This window comes from Aphelocoma coerulescens, chromosome 1, assembly GCF_041296385.1.
Source record: "Aphelocoma coerulescens isolate FSJ_1873_10779 chromosome 1, UR_Acoe_1.0, whole genome shotgun sequence".
NCBI classification, from domain to species: domain Eukaryota; kingdom Metazoa; phylum Chordata; class Aves; order Passeriformes; family Corvidae; genus Aphelocoma; species Aphelocoma coerulescens.
Window position 1 is genome coordinate 76,436,663 of NC_091013.1, and position 18,023 is coordinate 76,454,685.

Consider the following 18,023-nt stretch of genomic DNA (forward strand, 5'->3'; position numbering starts at 1 on the left):
GTCTGTTTCACACTGTTTGCCAATGCTAATTCTTCCAGCTTAAGATGCTCCCTTGGTAGCATCAACAAGGATTAAAGTTAAAGGGATTCTGTCATACTTGTTTTCCTCCATCTTGTCCCTATGCTCCAGCCAAGGGCTCTTCTCGTCCACCTTTGCAATAGCCCTGACCCTTGAACCAAAGGACTCGACGTCTAAAGGCCTGGAGTCAAATATTTGCTATGAGTTTGCAGTTGAAAAGCAAAGTGATTTTTTCAGCAATATTCCCCACTATTCAAGTGCCAGCTTCAAGAAGGCAATCAGCTGATCCTGATTAATAAATCCTGGAATAAAATCAAAATTGCATTTCACACTGGGAGAACTATCTTGAGTTATTAATTTTGAACTATTGATTTTTTGAATCCTTGAGTGAGACTGTGTGTATATTCTAACTTTTGGTCTATTTCCTTCACTTGAGACTTGAAAGATTTTGCAGTGCCCACCCCCTGCTTGGCATGCAGCATATGTGCCATGTCAGCCACAATGCTGGGATCAGCTGTACTAATGCTGCTGCTCTTCTCTAGACCCCTAACTTTTTTTTCACCTTGCCCTTTTCTGCTGATGTTGCATAAGGGTTTTCATTCATACATTACATGGAGTGGGTGAATTGCGTTACCCAGCCTGCATTTGGTAGGACTCTGCTGCATTGATGAGCTATACCTGTTGCTGCCTGCTCTGAGCTTCCCCTCCCCCTCCCCAAGCTGAACCCCTTTGTTCCAAGCACGGGCAAAACCAAATGTAACTCAAACTCTTTAGCAGTGTCTGATTGTCCGGTCATTCCAGGTCTGCCCCCAGTCCTCCCCTTTCCCCTTCTCCCAATAAAAGAGAGGACCAAGGCGGGGCCCGCGCTCTTTTGGCTTTGCAGCTCTTTCTGCGAACATCTGTGTGCTTCTGTTTCTTTGAAAGCTTCTAATTGCAGGAAATTAAGCAAGCTAAGAGCTGTATTTCTCCCTCTTTGCTTCTGCTGGTGGTATTGGATTTGCAGCTACCATTTTGCCGCTTTTAGAGCTACTGAAATGCTGGATTGCCCGTGCTAGCCCTCTAGGCTGCTCCAGGCTTTCTAAGGCATTAAACTACTAGCCTAGCCGGTAAAAGCTGTAAGTATACCCCCTCATTTGGCGCCCAAATTTTAGGGTGTCCCAGCAGCTGCGTCTCTGCTGGAGTTAGCTCTGCACCTCCTGCTGTGCCGGCTCTATGTAGTGAGCTGTTACTTTTTGTGTAGCAGCGAGCCCAGAGCCTGAGCCTGCACCCTCCCCCACACCACGCAGTGAGGGAACGGCTGGAAAGTGGAAGACCCATTTCGCTTATTTTTCTTCTCTGGACCCGCTTTCCTGCGGTGAATCCAGAATTCTGGTGAGTATTTCCCTGCTGGTTTAGGGGCTCTTGTCTTAAGCTGGTGCCGGTGCAAACTTTCTCTTTTTTTTCCCTCCTTTTTGGCGATTTGGGGCTGAGGTTTGTGGTGTTGCTTTCATAATGGGATCTGAGGTTTCTGCACATAACAGAGAAATATACTACCAAGTTCAAAGCTACCTTTCTTGTACTGGGCATAAGTACCCTAAAAATCTAGTTCAATCTTTTGTGCGCTGGCTTTTTCAGTACTTTCCTCATCTTACCTCCGAGGACATGAGATCTTCTGAATTTTGGGTAAGGTGGGGAGAAAACTCTCTTCTCTTAGGGTGCAGGAGACAAAACAGTTTCAAAATTTTTTCCTCTCCTGTTACTAAGTTATACTTTGCCAGAGAAAAAAGCAGTACATGAAAAGCCACTGCAAAACCCCTCTTTTAATTCCCTTACACCCTCTTCCAACCCCTGTGTCCCTGACCCCTCTTCCCCTACACTGGAAAACACGGCTAGAGCAGACTACTTCTCATCTCAGAAGAGCCATCATCCTCCTGGCTCACCTGTGTTTCCTCAGCACCCTGCCTTGGATGGAAATCCGGACCCAGTCCAAGGACCTTTCCAAAACCTTTTCTCCACTCCTTTGTCCCCCGTTTCTAGCCCTCATGTTTTAAGCGCGCGTAAAAACCCCTTCTCCCGGATCTCTTTGTTCCCAGGGACAGCTCCACCCCTGCCCCTCCACTCCCCACCCCTGCTTCCCATTGTCCCGCCCCAGGTTCCCACAGTCATGTGACTACCTCCTTAAATCCGGGAACCCATGGCTACCAGGACGTAACCCCAACTGCTTCTACTACACTCTCTCGTACAGGAGCTAACCCTGGCTGGACGCCCTTTCCTTATTCTAATATTAAGGATTTGTGCAAAGCAATTAAGGAGTTTGGTATGCATAGTAATTATTTTAAGAGCCTTTTAAGTGCTACTTTTGCAACTCCCTTACTTGTACCTCATGATTTAATTACAATAATGCAAACTCTTATCACACCTGGTGATTTTGTGTTGTGGAAACAACAGTGAAAAATAATTTTATCCATTTTATTGCAAATTCTGTGGCAAACTCCAGATAATTACCTAGACTTTGATAACAGTTATATCACATTAGACCTTTTATCTGGTGACAATAATATGGCAAATCCTCAAAAACAAGCAATGCTTATCCATTGTCCAGTTCTTACTGAAATCACACGTGCTGCTGAAAAAGCCTTAACATTACTACCATCTCAGACTCCTACATCTCATTATACCAACATTAAACAATTGCCAAATGAAAATATTACTCACTTTTATAACCGTTTGCACGAAGCTAACTTTTCCCAGGTCCCTAATCCCGACCTCCAACAAGCACTCCTACTCGAACTACTCCAAGTGAATACGAATGATGCTTGCAAACAAGTCATCCTCACTCTCCCTTTGCACCCAGCTCCGACTGTTGAATCCATCCTCGAAGTCTGTACAAAGAAGATGCAGCTGAACACAGCTGTTCCCTTTTTGAAAAAAGTGGGGATGGTTGGGGAGGTTGTGGAGAATGCTGTGGGTACAGGGGAAACTCAATCTCGAGGTAACTTTATATGTTACCGTTGTCAGAAAAAGGGACATGTAGCTCGCAATTGCAGAGCAATTATAACTGCTGATAAAAACTCTCCAAAGACTGTTTCCCCAGGTCAACAGCAGGGAAACTAACGGCCCAGTGCGTCACAGTTCCGCGTTCTGGCAAAAATAGAGCTCCAGACAAAGCAGCTTGGACTTCTGGACTCAGGTTTAAGGTGACCTGTGATGAAACACACCATTTCAACAACAACAAACAGACTGTGATACCCATCTCATTCCAGATTGTGGACCACATGCCAGACTTTACAGACCTTTTTGTTACTGGGGACACTCGGGAAACACCTGCTGGGATAGAGGTTACACCCACACTCATGAAAGTGGATCAGAATGGGGGTTCTAGCCTAATTGTACAATGTATCTATCCACTGTACTTTATGCCAAAGGGTCAAGTCATTGCACAGGCCGTTCCACTGCCCAAATACCTGCCCACAGATGGTCACATCCCAGCCATCTGTTGGACTGAGGTTCTGGGAAATGATAAACCTATAGTCGAATGTAAACTCCATCACAGATCACATAAAATCAGTATCATGGGAATGATAGACACAGGTGCTGATGTGTCAGTCATTCCATTTGATAAGTGGCCTGTGCAATGGGAATTGCAATCTCAGGGCATCATACAAGGGATTGGAGGTACTCAAATTGCGAAGCAATCCAAAAACACCATTCAGATTGAAGGTCCTGAAGGACAAATAGCAAGACTTCGTCCATATGTCCTAGACACCAAATTCACCCTGTGGGGAAGGGATGCCATGTCTCAGTGGGGAACAAAAATTGATATCACCCCTAGACATCAAAATTTTCCCTTGCAGCCACTGGAGCTGAGTGCCATCCACAAAAATTAACTTGGAAAACAGATGAACCAGTGTGGGTTTACCCATGGTCGCTAAAAGAAGAAAACTTAAAGGCACTCAAAACATTAGTAGCTGAACAATTGGCTAAAGGGAATATAGTTCCAACTAAAAGCCCTTGGAATACACCCATGTTTGTAATACAAAAACTGGGAAAGAACAAATATAGGCTCCTCCAAGATCTTAGAGAAATCGATAAGGTTATTGAAGACATGGGACTCCTCAACCAGGTATGCCACCACCTTCAATGCTCCCACAACATTGGCATTTAGCTGTTCTTGATATTAAAGATTGCTTCTTTCATATTCCACTCCACCCTGCAGATGCCCCTTGATTTGCATTTTCCATGCCCTTTATTAATCGTGAGGCCCCCATGGAATGTTATTGGCTTGTGCTTCCCCAAGGTATGAAAAATTCCCCAACTCTCTGTCAAGAGTATATTGCTAAAATTCTATCTCCCATCCGTGCCAAAGCAGAGAAAGCCATCATCCTACATTACATGGATGATGTGCTGGTGTGTGCTCCCAATAATCAGTATCTCGAGCAGACACTTAACATGGTGATTGAGGCCCTAGAGGCCAAGGGCTTTGAATTACAACCAGAAAAAAATGCAGAGAACAAGCCCTTGGAAATACCTTGGACTCAAAATCACAGAGACTTTGATCACCCCAACACCTGTCACCATTAATAATAACCCAAAAACACTAGAGGAAGTGCAACAGATCTGTGGGACACTGAATTATTTAAAGTCCTGGTTAGGACTCACCACAGAAGATGCAGCTCCTATTGCAAACCTGTTGAAAGGGGAAGGCAGTCCAGCATCCTCTAGATCCCTGGCAGAAGAGGCAAGGCAGTCTCTCAAAAAGATACAAGAGCTCATTTCCACCAGACAAGCACAGAGGTATCAGCCCTCCCTACCCTTTAAGCTTGTCATTCTAGGGAAGGTACCACGCTTTCATGGCCTCATTTTTCAGTGGGACAAAGAGCAGAAGGAACCCCTCATCATAATTGAATGGGTGTATTCCTTCCACTCCAACCACCTAAGACCATCACACAGCCACAAGAACTGATGGCAAAAATCATCATGAAGGATAGAGCAAGGCTCTGCACCCTGGCAGGATGTGACTTTACATGCATCTACTTACCTGTAAGAACAGAGACATTAGATCACCTACTTCAAAATAATATGAATTTACAATTTGCAGTAGATAGTTACTCAGGCCAAATCTCCAATCATTACCCAAAACATACATTGTTTAATCTGACATTCTCTTTCATCCCTCAAGAGATTCAAAGTAGAAAACCCCTCGATGCAATTACCATTTTACCGATGCTTCAGGAAAAAGTAAAAAGTCTGTGATCACATGGAAAACCCCAAAGATGCAAAAGTGGGAATCTGACATCAAGGTAATCCAGGGATCACCACAAGTAGCTGAACTAGCAGCTGTCATTAGAGCATTTGAGAGGTTCAAATAATCCTTTAATTTGGTCACAGACTCAGCATATGTAGCTGGAGTAACTGTTAAGAGCTGAGCATGCTCTCCTAAAAGAAATCTCAAACAAAAAAATTTATGATTTGCTCTCAAAGCTAATTTATCTGGTTTCCCACAGAGAGCATCCCTATTTTGTCAGCATGTGAGGTCACATACAAACCTGCCAGGATTTATTGCAGAGGGTAATCGTAGAGCTGATGCTCTGGCTATGCCAGCAGACATAGTTTTATCAGCTGACTTACCAAAGCTCCCCCAAGTTTTTGAACAAGCAAAATTGAGCCATGCCATCTACCATCAAAATACTCCTGCTCTTATCCGCATGTTCCATCTGTCGCGGACACAGGCAAAAACAATAGTGGCAACATGTCCCAACTGCCAGAAGCTACAGCTTCCATCACTGGGCATGGGGGTCAATCCCAGAGGCATTAATAGTGGAGAAGTGTGGCAGATGGACATCACACATTTCCCTGAATTTGGGAGATTAAAATACGTTCATGTTTCTATTGATATCTTCTCTGGTGCTATGTATGCCTCTGCACATGCAGGTGAGAAAGCTAAGGATGTTGAAAAACATCTTGTCCAAGCTTTTACTGTGCTTGGTATACCTGAGGAGACAAAAACTGATAATGGCCCTAGCTACACCTCTCAGGAGTTCAAAAACTTTCGTCAGCAGTGGGTATTTCAACATGTTACAGGTATTCCTCACTCCCCAACTGGACAAGGCATTGTTGAACGTGCCCATCAAATTCTTAAACGAATGCTGCTACAACAGTCAGGGACCACTAAACTCAACTCACCTGTCCTCAGACTCAGCAAAGCACTGTTTACCATAAACTTCCTGAACAGCACCTTTGAGGATCCGAACCCTCCCATCTATCGTCACTTCCAGAACACCGGGAGACAGAAACTGAAGGGAAATCCAGAAGTCCTGATCCGGGACCCAGAGACTCAAAAAATCCAAGGACCATACCAACTTGTAACTTGGGGATGTGGGTATGCCAGTGTATCTACCCCTCAAGGACTGAGGTGGATCCCAGGGAAATGGGTAAAACCTTACGTCACTTCCTCAAAAGTTAAGGAGGTTAAAACTGCCTCCTGGAAGAGACGCTGTAAAAAGGATCCTGATTTTGTACCCTCATGTAAACCCCCTACTGCAAGTTTTGATGTTAATCCCATAAGTTGCACTGTTTTGCACTCACATTTCGCACTGTATTTTGTAAATCTTCGTCCTGATACCCCATACCATAGATGTCCTGACTAACCCCCTGAGTTTTGACTGGGGAACTAGTCTAAAGACATCCTAGGTACTGTCGAGTTATAGGGCCGATAGATTCCAATTATGTTTTGCACTGTTGTTTTGTTACTGTTTTATGGACTTTAAGTTACTAAGAGTTACAACCCAGCTTTAAAGAAAAAAATATAGGGAATTGTTGCTGCCTGCTCTGAGCTTCCCCTCCCCAAGCTGAACCCCTTTGTTCCAAGCGTGAGCAAAACCAAATGTAACTCAAACTCTTTAGCAGTGTCTGATTGTCCGGTCATCCCAGGTCTGCCCCCAGTCCTCCCCTTTCCCCTTCTCCCAATAAAAGAGAGGACCAAGGCAGGGCCCGCGCTCTTTTGGCTTTGCAGCTCTTTCTGCGAACGTCTGTGTGCTTCTGTTTCTTTGAAAGCTTCTAATTGCAGGAAATTAAGCAAGCTAAGAGCTGTATTTCTCCCTCTTTGCTTCTGCTGGTGGTATTGGATTTGCAGCTACCATTTTGCCGCTTTTAGAGCTACTGAAATGCTGGATTGCCTGTGCTAGCCCTCTCGGCTGCCTGAGGCTTTCTAAGGCATTAAACTACTAGCCTAGCTGGTAAAAGCTGTAAGTATACCCTCACATACACCCACCCCAAAATTGTTCTGATTCATTCAAGCAGTAGGTGAACTGCCAGTAGGAGCTTGATTTCCAGGTCTAGCTGGCTGAGTGAGCTTTAAAGGCCATGTCAGCTTGGGAGTTCGTATTCAGCAGGTAAATGGTTCAACCATATCTAAGCATTCAGCTTTCCCAAGATACTAATGCTATCTCTTCAGCTTGGGGCTTGTGAAAAAGATTTCTGGTGTACAGTCTTCTACGTTCTCCTGACTACCACAATCAAAACTACTCAGATCTAGGGTATTATTGCATAAGCTTGCCAGATGTTTGAAAGGTTCCCGTTGACTTTTGGAAAAGTACCAAATCCAAACTATTTAGTCTAAGTGTCATAGACCTGTGTCAGCTGGGTAAACACCAGACTAACTGATAACTGACACTACTCAGTTTACCATTCCTTCTGTTGCCAGTTGCTCATGGGGATTTGCTTGAATTGCCATATTCTACTAAGTTGCCATTTTCATATTCTACTAAGTTGCCATATTCTAAAAGTTGCCATTTTTTTGTCATTGTCCAGCTGGCAACAGCTGCTGCTATAAGCTGTGGGTTAGCAAGCTGTACCCAACAGAGATCTGCACTCTTCAGCCTCAGTCATTTCTACTTCTGCATCTGGGAACATTCTATGATATTGCACGATGCGAGAACATTTTTGCTCAGACTCCTCACTGTTAGAAGACAACGCTCACATGAGCAAGTTGAAACGTAACTATCTTTGTCTTGTGGCTGGTGCATGAATCTTGTCCAGCATTGTCTTGGGTTCCCACGATTGCTCACGTGGATCACATATCTCCTGTGGGTCAGTCTGGGTTGGCTTCAGGTGCCAAAGTCTTTGAGCCCAGCTGTTAAAATGTAATAGGTAAGCACTTATGCTAATGGCAGGGTATGGTCAGAAAACCCTTATAACCAGTGCTCCTTTCCAGAGTGCTTATGGAAGTGGATGGTGGTCTCTGCTTCTTCCCCCAGTGAAGAGATAGGATGATATCACAGCCTGTTCCACATCCCACAGGAATGCTTCTCTTCCTGAATCTCACTTCCTGCCAGGGATGTTTTGAAGCCCACTAGGCAATCTGGAGGTTTCTGGCTGGGTATCAGTCAAGAAAATTGAGCAAAATACTAATTTTCTGTATAATTAAAAACCGATATGCCTGTATGACTAGCTGGCATTCCTTCTTGTGTTGGGGAAGGCCGGAACATGCCAGATTGTATCCTAGAAGCACATATACTCCATGGGTAGATAACACAAGGAAACAGAGTAACTGAATGCTGATTGTCACACTCTTGGCACCAAATATAGGTTCAAGCTACTTAACAAGGCTGCTGTTTTTCTGAGTCTTCTCCTTCCTTCAGATGCTGGAGAATGTTTCTAGTCCATTTTTAAGAGAGTTGAATACTCTCAAATCTCCCCACGTTGCTCTTAGGCAATGGACATGTTCTCCTGTTCTGTCCTTCCAGATGTTTATCTGATGGTCATCATGACTTCAGAATGCTGACGGAAATTTAATACTTCCTTGAGGCTTTGTCCTTTGAAAGTTCTTCTTTGGCCCAGAAACAAGTGTTCTCCATCCTCCTACTGACCTCAGAGGCCTTTCAGAGACGCTGTACTTCAGCGATTTCAGGCATCTTGAGCAGTCTAAGTGTTGTAGTTTATGACACACAGTTGGCAGTAGTCAGAGGTTTCCATTCATTCATTCCAACATCAACCCTTTTAGGGTTAGACAGGTGTGATTTCTAAGATACTGATATCATACAGTATTGCATTCCAGGAAACTGTTGAGGAAAGAGATCACTTAATGACTCTTGACCTGATTTGCATTCTTTTGTGTGCTAGTCAGGCCTACCCACTTATATTTCCTGCATTTTGTGGTTTGATAGGACCATGAGCAGTTCCTGTTCATATTTCTCAGTCTGTCCAATGTCCTGAGTCTTCATGAAAGAGTTAGTGACTGTAACTGCTTGCCTTTGTCTTTTGCATGTTTCTCCTCTTTGCTTTGATAACTAGCTAATAAAAATAGAACTAAGGATGCAAATTCTTCAGTCTCTATGGTTCTCAGAAGCCTTTAGTGGATATCCAGAACTTCTCAGATCTGGGGTGATCATCAGGATATTCACATAGGTGTGATAGGTTGGACTTGATGATCTCAAAGTCTTTTCCAACCTGGCTGATCTGTGACTCTGTGATTCTTACCAGTGTCAGCTTGCTTACTGCCAGACAAGCATTGCTCATTTACTGTTGTGGTGCAGTTCCTGATGTCCTGATTGGGAAAGGCTGCCTTATTCTTTCTTGATTATGTGGTAGCTGATAGCACTAAAAAGTCTACTAGATTTATATGTCTGGCTAAGTGACTAATTTCTCTTTTTGGTCCATGTATGATTTCAGTTCCTCTCTAGTGCCTCAACAATAATTTTTTTTGAGATTCCTATTGGAGCTGATGGAAACTGGGTCGTTTTCTGGCCATCTGTTTAACATCTTCACAGCAGGTCCTGAGGTCAGAGCAAGCTTGCAGGGTTTCATCCAGTCTTGAAAAACCCAGGAGACGGAGACTGCACAACCTCTGTGGGCAACCTGTGCCAGTGCTTGAGGAGTGTCCAGTCTGAACCCCTAATTTTAAATTGTGCCTGTCTATTACTGTATCCTGCAGCCATAGGGAGGAGATGAGAGAGGATCCAGCAGGCAGGAATTGTGCAGCAAGATTGATTTATTTAATTATTTTACAAACTCTCTTATAGACTTTTTTCTTCATAGTCTAAATGGACAAAGGATCAGCCACCCCTTGGGGTGATTGGCTAAAATCCTAAACATCCATTGTCAAAATATTTTTCTATTGTACCATAAACAGAGTTCTACAAGGTCGCAGGTGTTCATAGTTTATAGGACTTCTGCTAATCTCTTTGTGAGAGAGAAAAGTATCCCACGGGCTTAGAAAGAAGCAAGAAAATTCTTCCTAACAGCAATATTGTATCCACACCTGTCATTCCTTGTCCTTATGCTGTGCAACAACCATAAGGAGCCTGTCTCTGTGTGCTGCTCACTGACCTCCTCACAGGCACTGCAGCAGCACTGGGGAGCTGCTGGTAGGTTTCCCCAAAGTCATCTCTCCTCCAGGCTGAACAAACCCAGCTCCCCCAACCTCTCCCCACAGGACAAGTGCTCCAGGCCCCATGGTTTTGGTGGCCTCTGCTCTGTTTTGTCAGTGATTTCTTATACTGGGGAGTCTCAAACTGAATGCAGTATTCTGGACACAGTCTCATGAGTGCTGAGTAAAGCATATTAATTACTTCCTTCAGTCTACTGTTAATTAACTTCAATCTGTTAACACAGCCCAGGCTGTTGTTGGCCCTCTTTGCTGTCAGGGCGCACTGCTGGTTCATGTGCAGCTTTCTGCCTGCCACTACCAGGAGTTCTTGGAGTTCACAAGGCTGTGTTGTTGCAAGGAGCTCTTCCTTCTGAGGTGCAAGATCTTGCATATGTCCTTGTTAAAGTTTTATATTGGCTCATTCCTCCAGCCTTTCTAAGGGCAGTCTTGCCCTTCAATGTTATCAGCTGGTCCATACTACTCTAGCTCCCACTCTTACCCAATTTGATACCATTCACAAACTTTATGAGCATATTTTGCTAAGCAGTACAGATCTCAGGACAGATTCCTGCAATACTCCATTTTTACTGGCCTCCAGGTGGAGTGCAATCCATTAACCACTGCCTCTGAGCCTACTTGTCCAACCCATTTTTTTGTCCATCTAGTTGTCCAAGCAGACAGACCCTAATGTCCTAGCTTTGATACAAGAATATAATGAAAGACCATGTCAAATTCCTTTCTAAAGTTGAGGTAAATGATATCCACTACTTTCCTATTTTTCACAAACAATTATTTAATCATAGAAGGCAACAAGGTCAGTTAGACGATTTACACCATGATGTACCCATCGGAGACTACATGCTGACTGTCACAATCACTTCCTTATTCCTGTGTCCAGGAATGTCTTTCAAGAGGACTTGCTCCTTAATTTTCTCAGGGACAGAAGAGAAATTGGTTGGCCTGTAGTATCCCAGATTTTTTTTTGACCTTTTTTGAAGTTGGGTGCAATATTTGCCTTCAGTCATCTGAAGCTCTTGTGATGACATTGGTGCATTGACTGACCTGATGTTTAAAATGCAGTAGAAAGCAGACCCGCAAGGGCATGCTAGTAACAGCAGGGGCTGTTACTAACAGTAGAAGTCCTTCCTGTTGCCCGTGACATCCTTGGAAGTTTCAACTGGAGCTGATCTTTGGATTTCCTGACACCATTCCTATATGCCTAGGTGGTGTTTTGGAATTTCTTCTTTACAGCCTAAGCACAGGCATCCTTACTGACCTTAACCAGGAATTTCTATTGAAATGTAACTTTTCACTCTTATTTTCAGGTGTTTCAAATTATTGTGAAAGATATGCTGAAGGAATGAGACTTGTTCTGAACACCTTTGGGCCAGTTCCAGAATTTTCAGGTGAAACTGTGCAGAAAGTCAATCAGGTAAATACCAAGTTGATAAAAAACAGTGACATTCAGAACAAAGAACATTAGTTTTTATTTTAACATTTGAACTATTTCAGTTTACTGCTGGGGGTATCTGTAGCCTGTATTTATTATGTGAATGTGTGCTTTGAGGAAAAAGGTCAGTACAGCGTGCATGTGAGTCCCTTTTGAAAGCACTTGGACATACACCATGGGAAAGTGACCTAGCAGTCACATTATTACCAGTAATATTATTACTAGTCAGAGGAGTCAGCTGCTAACAGCTGTGAGTTGTTGGCTTTAAATCCTTCATACTATTCCTTACCACTTCTCTCCTGTGTTCTCTTATAGTATTATACTCAGCCTCCTTTCCTGCATGAATATTCATCCTGTGTCTTCCTCCTACTCCATCTTCCTGCACAAACCCATAGCTTTTTTCCTTCAGGGTGTTCTTTTTATACTTTACAAACCAGAGTTCCAGTTTGTAATGTGTACAAATACATGTTTAAGATAAGCATGTGAGCAGTCTGGTAAGGTTCCTTGCACATTTAAAGATAAAATGTGTTTAAGTGCTGTTCTGGATTGGGATCTAGTTTGTTTATTAACATTTCTAAGCCCACAGTTTCTTTACACTCACTATGTAGTAATTTTGAAGGACCATAGGAATCAACTGAAGTGTTGTAATTTCCTACCTCTCCCTTTTCAAAGCTGCCTTTTTTAATGATTCACTAAAGAATGTTAGGGGTTGAATAATTTCTGATCAGCTGTCAGAGAGTAATTCCAAATATGGAGGCAGTCTGTCTGGAAGATAGCATTTTGTGTTCCTATTTATGTTAATGCAATTTGAGGAAAGAGATTCTTTTATGCTTAAACAACATAGACTGCTTATAATAACAATCAGTAATAATTTTGGAGTCATTCACAATCAGAAGCTTTTAATTGGTATGAAACAGTTTGGCTTTCTTTATAGAAGGCTGGATTCCACTTCACCATCTGTTTCTCTGTCTCTTTATTACCTTCAGTGCCAAAGATGGGCTTGCAGGGATCCTCTGTTAGAGTAAATCATTAAACATTTCTTATCTTTCTCCTCCATCCCTCCCTCTGATTTTTTTCTGGAGTGACTGCAGCTTGCCAGTCATTGGTAGCAGGTCCAGGTTTTACCCACTTTCTCGACACTTGCCTTTTAAGCCTAAGACCTCAGCTACTATTTTGGCAAAGATGACCTTGTGGTCTCTATCTGCACTCTCAAAACAACTTTTTTGTCTTTGGCACTTCTAAGACAACTTTGATTGTGCACTCAGAAATACTTTTTTTCCCTGAGTTTGCTATGTGTCTTCCCCTGTAATTTTTATTATAACTGGTATTCTTAAAATGTTATATTTTATATATAAAATGCTATAAACATTATATCCTTCACTGCATTTATGGTGAACTACACAGAGGAATCTGGTTCAGAACACATTTTCAGAAACATAAATTGCCAGGTTGCCTCTTTTCTATTTAATAAAAGATTATCATTAAAGAGACTAGACAGTGGCTGTTTGGAGCAAAATGAGAGGCTGATGCTTTGTTGTTTCTGTAGTCATCTTCATTGCCACATTCAGGATACCATTATCCAAGTAGGAGCATTTTTCTTCCCATACAGGTTGGCTCCTTTCCAGTCACTCATAAATAATTAGTGACCTCTTTCTTGTGATAGCCTGCATTATAGTTTGTGTGGATGGTGACTTGGTCTGACACAGGGAAAGCAGAAAAACAATGCTGGTGAAAAACTTTTCACTCAGAACGTGAAATTTAATCATCTTAAATTTTCTCTTCCAGGCACTGTCTGAAAAAATTCCAGTTGTTCCAAAAGTCCTGGATGCCAGGAGAAAATGGAGAGATGAATGTCTCACTGGTCTTGCCAAACTGAAAACACAAATGAAATCTGACTGAGGTGCACGTTGTCTAACAGGAGAGACCAAATGAAGAGCAGATCTTCATCAAAAAGCAGGAATTTTGGTCATGCAGAAGAGGAGACGGGGGGGGGGGAACTAATGATACATGGAGACCAATGAAACATTTGGTCCAAATTTGCCAAATTCATTAATAACTAGAAACAGTTATTAAAAAGTTCTGTTAAAATTTATCAAATTACTATATAAATGCATTAAATGTGTAAGCATTAAGTAGCTTTAGCAGCGTTAATATTGTGCAATGCCAGAACACAATCATGTTTTAAATAATGCATTTTTCAGCTTGCTTAGGAATTCAGCACTTGAACAATATTTGCTAATGCAGGGATCTGAAACAGGCAAACATCAGCTGTTTGTCACTGGAGAAAATAAGCCCTCCCCCGCCAGTCACTGTGACAGTGAGGTTAATTTGTAAAGCAGTGACTGCAGATAGGAGAAGGTTGTATTGAGCAAAGCGTGAATTCCCTGGCCAGTGAGCTGAGACCTCAGCAGCAGTTAAGGGTCACTTCAGTTCGTTTCTGTTATTGTTTCACAATGTAGGGGAAAGAACTGCTCCTCCTTTCTCTCCCCGTGGCACTTCTGTACCTGTATGGTGATCTAAATGTGAGTAAATAGAGAAGAATTCCCCCTTCATCCCCTCCCCCTGGTTCTGTAAGACTTACCAGAGACCTACTTGGTCTTCAAGACCATGCACTTGATAGGTGATGGCTTTGCTCACTGATGTTTGATGCTGGTTGTTGGCATTGCTGCTTAAGTACACACCTGATTTTATGACTTGTCTGTGAGAAATAAGAGATCTTGATTCAGTAGCTGGTTTGGGAGACAGTATGGTGTAGTGCATCTGTCTGGGCTTTCTCCACGACCTTCTGAATGATCTTGGGAAACCAGTTCACCTGTCTGGTGCTGTGTCTGTTTTATACATTAACTGAAGCAAGATCTGCTTCTTTAAGACTCAGCTGTAGTGGCTGTAACAATTGTACCTGAAGGAACCCAGATATCTGAGTTGGAACTAGATGATTTTTAAGGTCCCTTCCAACCCAAGCCATTTGATGATTCCATGATCTGCTCTTTTGGTCCCCTACAAAGGGAAAGATGCAGTGGCTTAGATGTAGCATTTATGCTTAACTGCTGCCCTTTCCTCGGGAGATACAACATCTCCACATAGAAGAACGCAGGATACACCTGGAAGTAGGATCAACCTCAGGTGCTGCAGTGGCATGTTTTGGTCCACTGCAAAGTGTTATTATGAACATCTGTATTCTGTAATATGGTTGGACTTTGATCTTACCTGGAACCTTGAGGCATTATTATTAATGCAGATAGTAGGAATAACTTGAACAGTGCAACATACCCACCCTGCTTGAGTTATGCAGCTCTGAATTGACCAGTGCTAGCTGGTCATGTAACTTCACAGTACAGATGCAGAAGTTTTAAGCTGTCATTCTGCTAATTCTCATGGGTTTTTTTATAGAGGATGCAGTACACAAACAAACTGTTGTTTAGTAAAGCTGTAACTTTACTAGTTAACATTTTGAGCTTAGCAGAACTGTCTGCATGAACATACCAAAGCCTCTTATTTGTGCTTAGCTCACAGTAAAAGAGACATAAGATAATTTGTATTGTTTGACACAAGTGGTGGGCCAAGAACACATCTCTGGATGTAAAACATAGGATGGGAGGCACAGTGGAGAGGTTGTCCTGTGCTTCTTTAAAATCAGTGGAGAGAACAGAAAATTTGTAAGCTCAAATTATTTTATCCCAATATAGACTTAAAATTGTCAGGTTTCTTCTCTTGTTTTTTTATTGCCACAGTGACTGGTTCAACCTGCATTTAGATATCTGGAGAGGTCAGTCCTCACTCCTGAGGCCTTACTAAGCAATAGTAAATTAATTATGAGGTTGATTTCCTCATTTTGTGTGTGGTTTTGCATTTCAGACAAGGCTGAAGAAAGTTCTGATTATTTTCAAGATTTGACCTGTTTTTCTTGAGGGCATATGACATTGTCATAACTAATTAGCTTGCAGTGCTTCTGTTTACTCTGAGATTTTTTAAAACTTGATCATGTCATGAAATATTTGCTGCCATCTTTATTATTTACTTATTAATAAAATATTTTAATGAGGAAGGTATTAACTTGTGTGCTCCAGTGTGATTGATGCTTTAGAGACAGCACTTCTGTACAGTGAGCAGCTGCTCCACAGGGTTACAGCAGATCTCACCTTGGAACATCAGGTCCCACACAGGTTTACAGCTACAAGTTGAGGAGGGAGGGAGGTTCTTGACAAAGTGTATTTTAGCTGACATTTGCATAGGAGTTCCAGCCTCCAGGAGACACATTTTGCCCCATGAGGATTAGTCAGGCAGAGGCACAGGTTGTCCACAGAGGTGGTGTAGTCTCCAAACCTGGAGGTTTTCACTGACTGGATAAAGCCCTGAGCAGCCTGGTCTGACCTCAGAGTTGACTTCCTGTGAGCAGGAGGTTACAGCAGATACCTCCTAAGCTCCCTCCTGGCTTGCTTTTCCTGATTCCAAGTTTTATTTGGTTCTGGATAATTTTGTATCAGAAATGTTGCTCCAGACACAGTCAAGTATTTATTTTGTTTGATTGTCAACAGAATGAGCAGTAGTTAAATGTTCAAGCAACTATTTTATGGTAAACTATGAGATATATTGAAATAATTTATCTTGTGGTTTCTTTCTTACACAATTGCATATTTTAAAATCCTGTATTTTTTTATTCAGGTTACACCTATAGAATTTTCTAAGGCCCTGTCTTTGTTGCACTGTGTTTTTCTCTGTTTCACCAATTTGGTATTTATTGTTTTCCTTATTGCATGTATTTTACTGTAAGTTACTGCTGCTTATTGGAAGCAGTGTCCAATGTGTTCATACCAAAGCGTTTGATTTCATGCCATTAAAAATAAAACATCTATTATGTGTGAGATAGGAAGAAGGAGAGATGCAGGGAAATACTCACCTGCTTCACTGAGGGAAGTCCAATACCTCTGTTTCTGAAATCTCTGAGTGTAATGGAGTAGTTTGCAGCTTGCAAAGCAGCTGTATTAATTTACTTTCCCTATTCTGCAGCTGTTTCCCTGTTCTTCTGTTAAGTCATGCTAAGTTTGAAAGTTAAAATGTGAGCATTTTTCTGATTGCTCTATTATCTAATTGGAATGGTATTAAACTGTTATCCTATCTATACCATGTTCTAGGCAGAGTGAACTGCGCTTCATTAGGGAAGCAGGAGAAGTGCTTGTGGTGCTTGTATAAAAACAGAAAAACATCATTTTGGGACAAACTAATGTCGCTGTCAGTCTCAGTTTCTCTAAAGATGAAATCTGCTGCCATGTCAGGATTGCTTTGCCATAGCATGGAGTTACAAAAAGGTGTTTGAGAACCTGTAACTGTGGTGCTCTTGCAGGGATGGAGATACAGAAGACAGGAGCTCTCCATGAGAAGAGGAGCCCAGCAGATGGGAACCTACAATTACTGGAACTGTCAGGAGGAAAACCAAATGGTCTGCTTTCAACAGCCTACCAGGCCCAAAGGGAGTGTTTCACAAGTTAATTTGGATCTAGTTAGAGTAAACAAGTGTAAATGAATGTGTTTGCTCTAGCTGCCTGCTCATCTGCTCTGTTCCCTCAAGCTTCAGTGTGAGAGTGTGTGTGCAAGCACATGTGGGTGCTATTGCAGAGTGGAAAGACAAAAACTGACCCCAGGGAAAAACCCACATTTGATTTGGTAAGGCTTTGTATGTACCAAGCCAACAGCCAAGGATTTATTTCTGTTCTTTTCTGTGATTTCAGAAACAGAACGGAGTTCCTCCCTTCAGCATGTTATTCAGAGTTAAGCAGGGGTGCAGCTTAGAGCACATCACTTACAGGGACTTACCCATGGACTGGTATCTGTTACAGTTCATTTTTCAGGTCAAACCTTCTTCTCTAGAAAGGCTACACAAACATCTTCTATTATAAATGGGAGGTCATAAGAAACTAGTAGTGTTCTAGTTTTCTACAGAACAGTATAACTTATTTTCTTAACATATTCAAAGAAATGCTCCATGGGGTTGCACATCCCTCAGCATTTTCCCTTCTCTCTCTGATGATCTTTGTCCCTTTAGCAAGGATGGATTGCTCTTCACCAAACATTTAAATGGAGACATGCTTGGAATAAAACAGCATTTACTGTTGAACATGGGTGTGAAATGGAGATCTTAACCCATGGCTTGGTAGACTTCTTCCAGGTACTTGGATTTCACATCTGTTTTCACAAGAAGCAGAGATGTGTAAG

General features: G+C 42.3%; 2 protein-coding genes across 2 annotated transcripts in view; both read left to right on the top strand.

Moving 5' to 3' along the window:
- CRYL1 (crystallin lambda 1) overlaps positions 1-15,862 on the top strand; it is a 58,548-nt gene extending 42,686 nt beyond the window's left edge. Inside the window, exons 7-8 of the mRNA XM_069013809.1 lie at positions 11,689-11,795; positions 13,599-15,862. Coding sequence (XP_068869910.1) covers positions 11,689-11,795; positions 13,599-13,712 — 221 coding nt within the window. The 3' untranslated portion in view covers positions 13,713-15,862. The remainder of the gene's footprint in view (positions 1-11,688; positions 11,796-13,598) is intronic.
- The window catches only part of LOC138109774 (gap junction beta-6 protein), a 41,019-nt gene continuing 37,245 nt past the window's right edge, over positions 14,250-18,023 (top strand). Inside the window, exons 1-2 of the mRNA XM_069013835.1 lie at positions 14,250-14,335; positions 17,155-17,250. The gene's annotated coding sequence lies outside the window, so the exon portion shown is untranslated. The remainder of the gene's footprint in view (positions 14,336-17,154; positions 17,251-18,023) is intronic.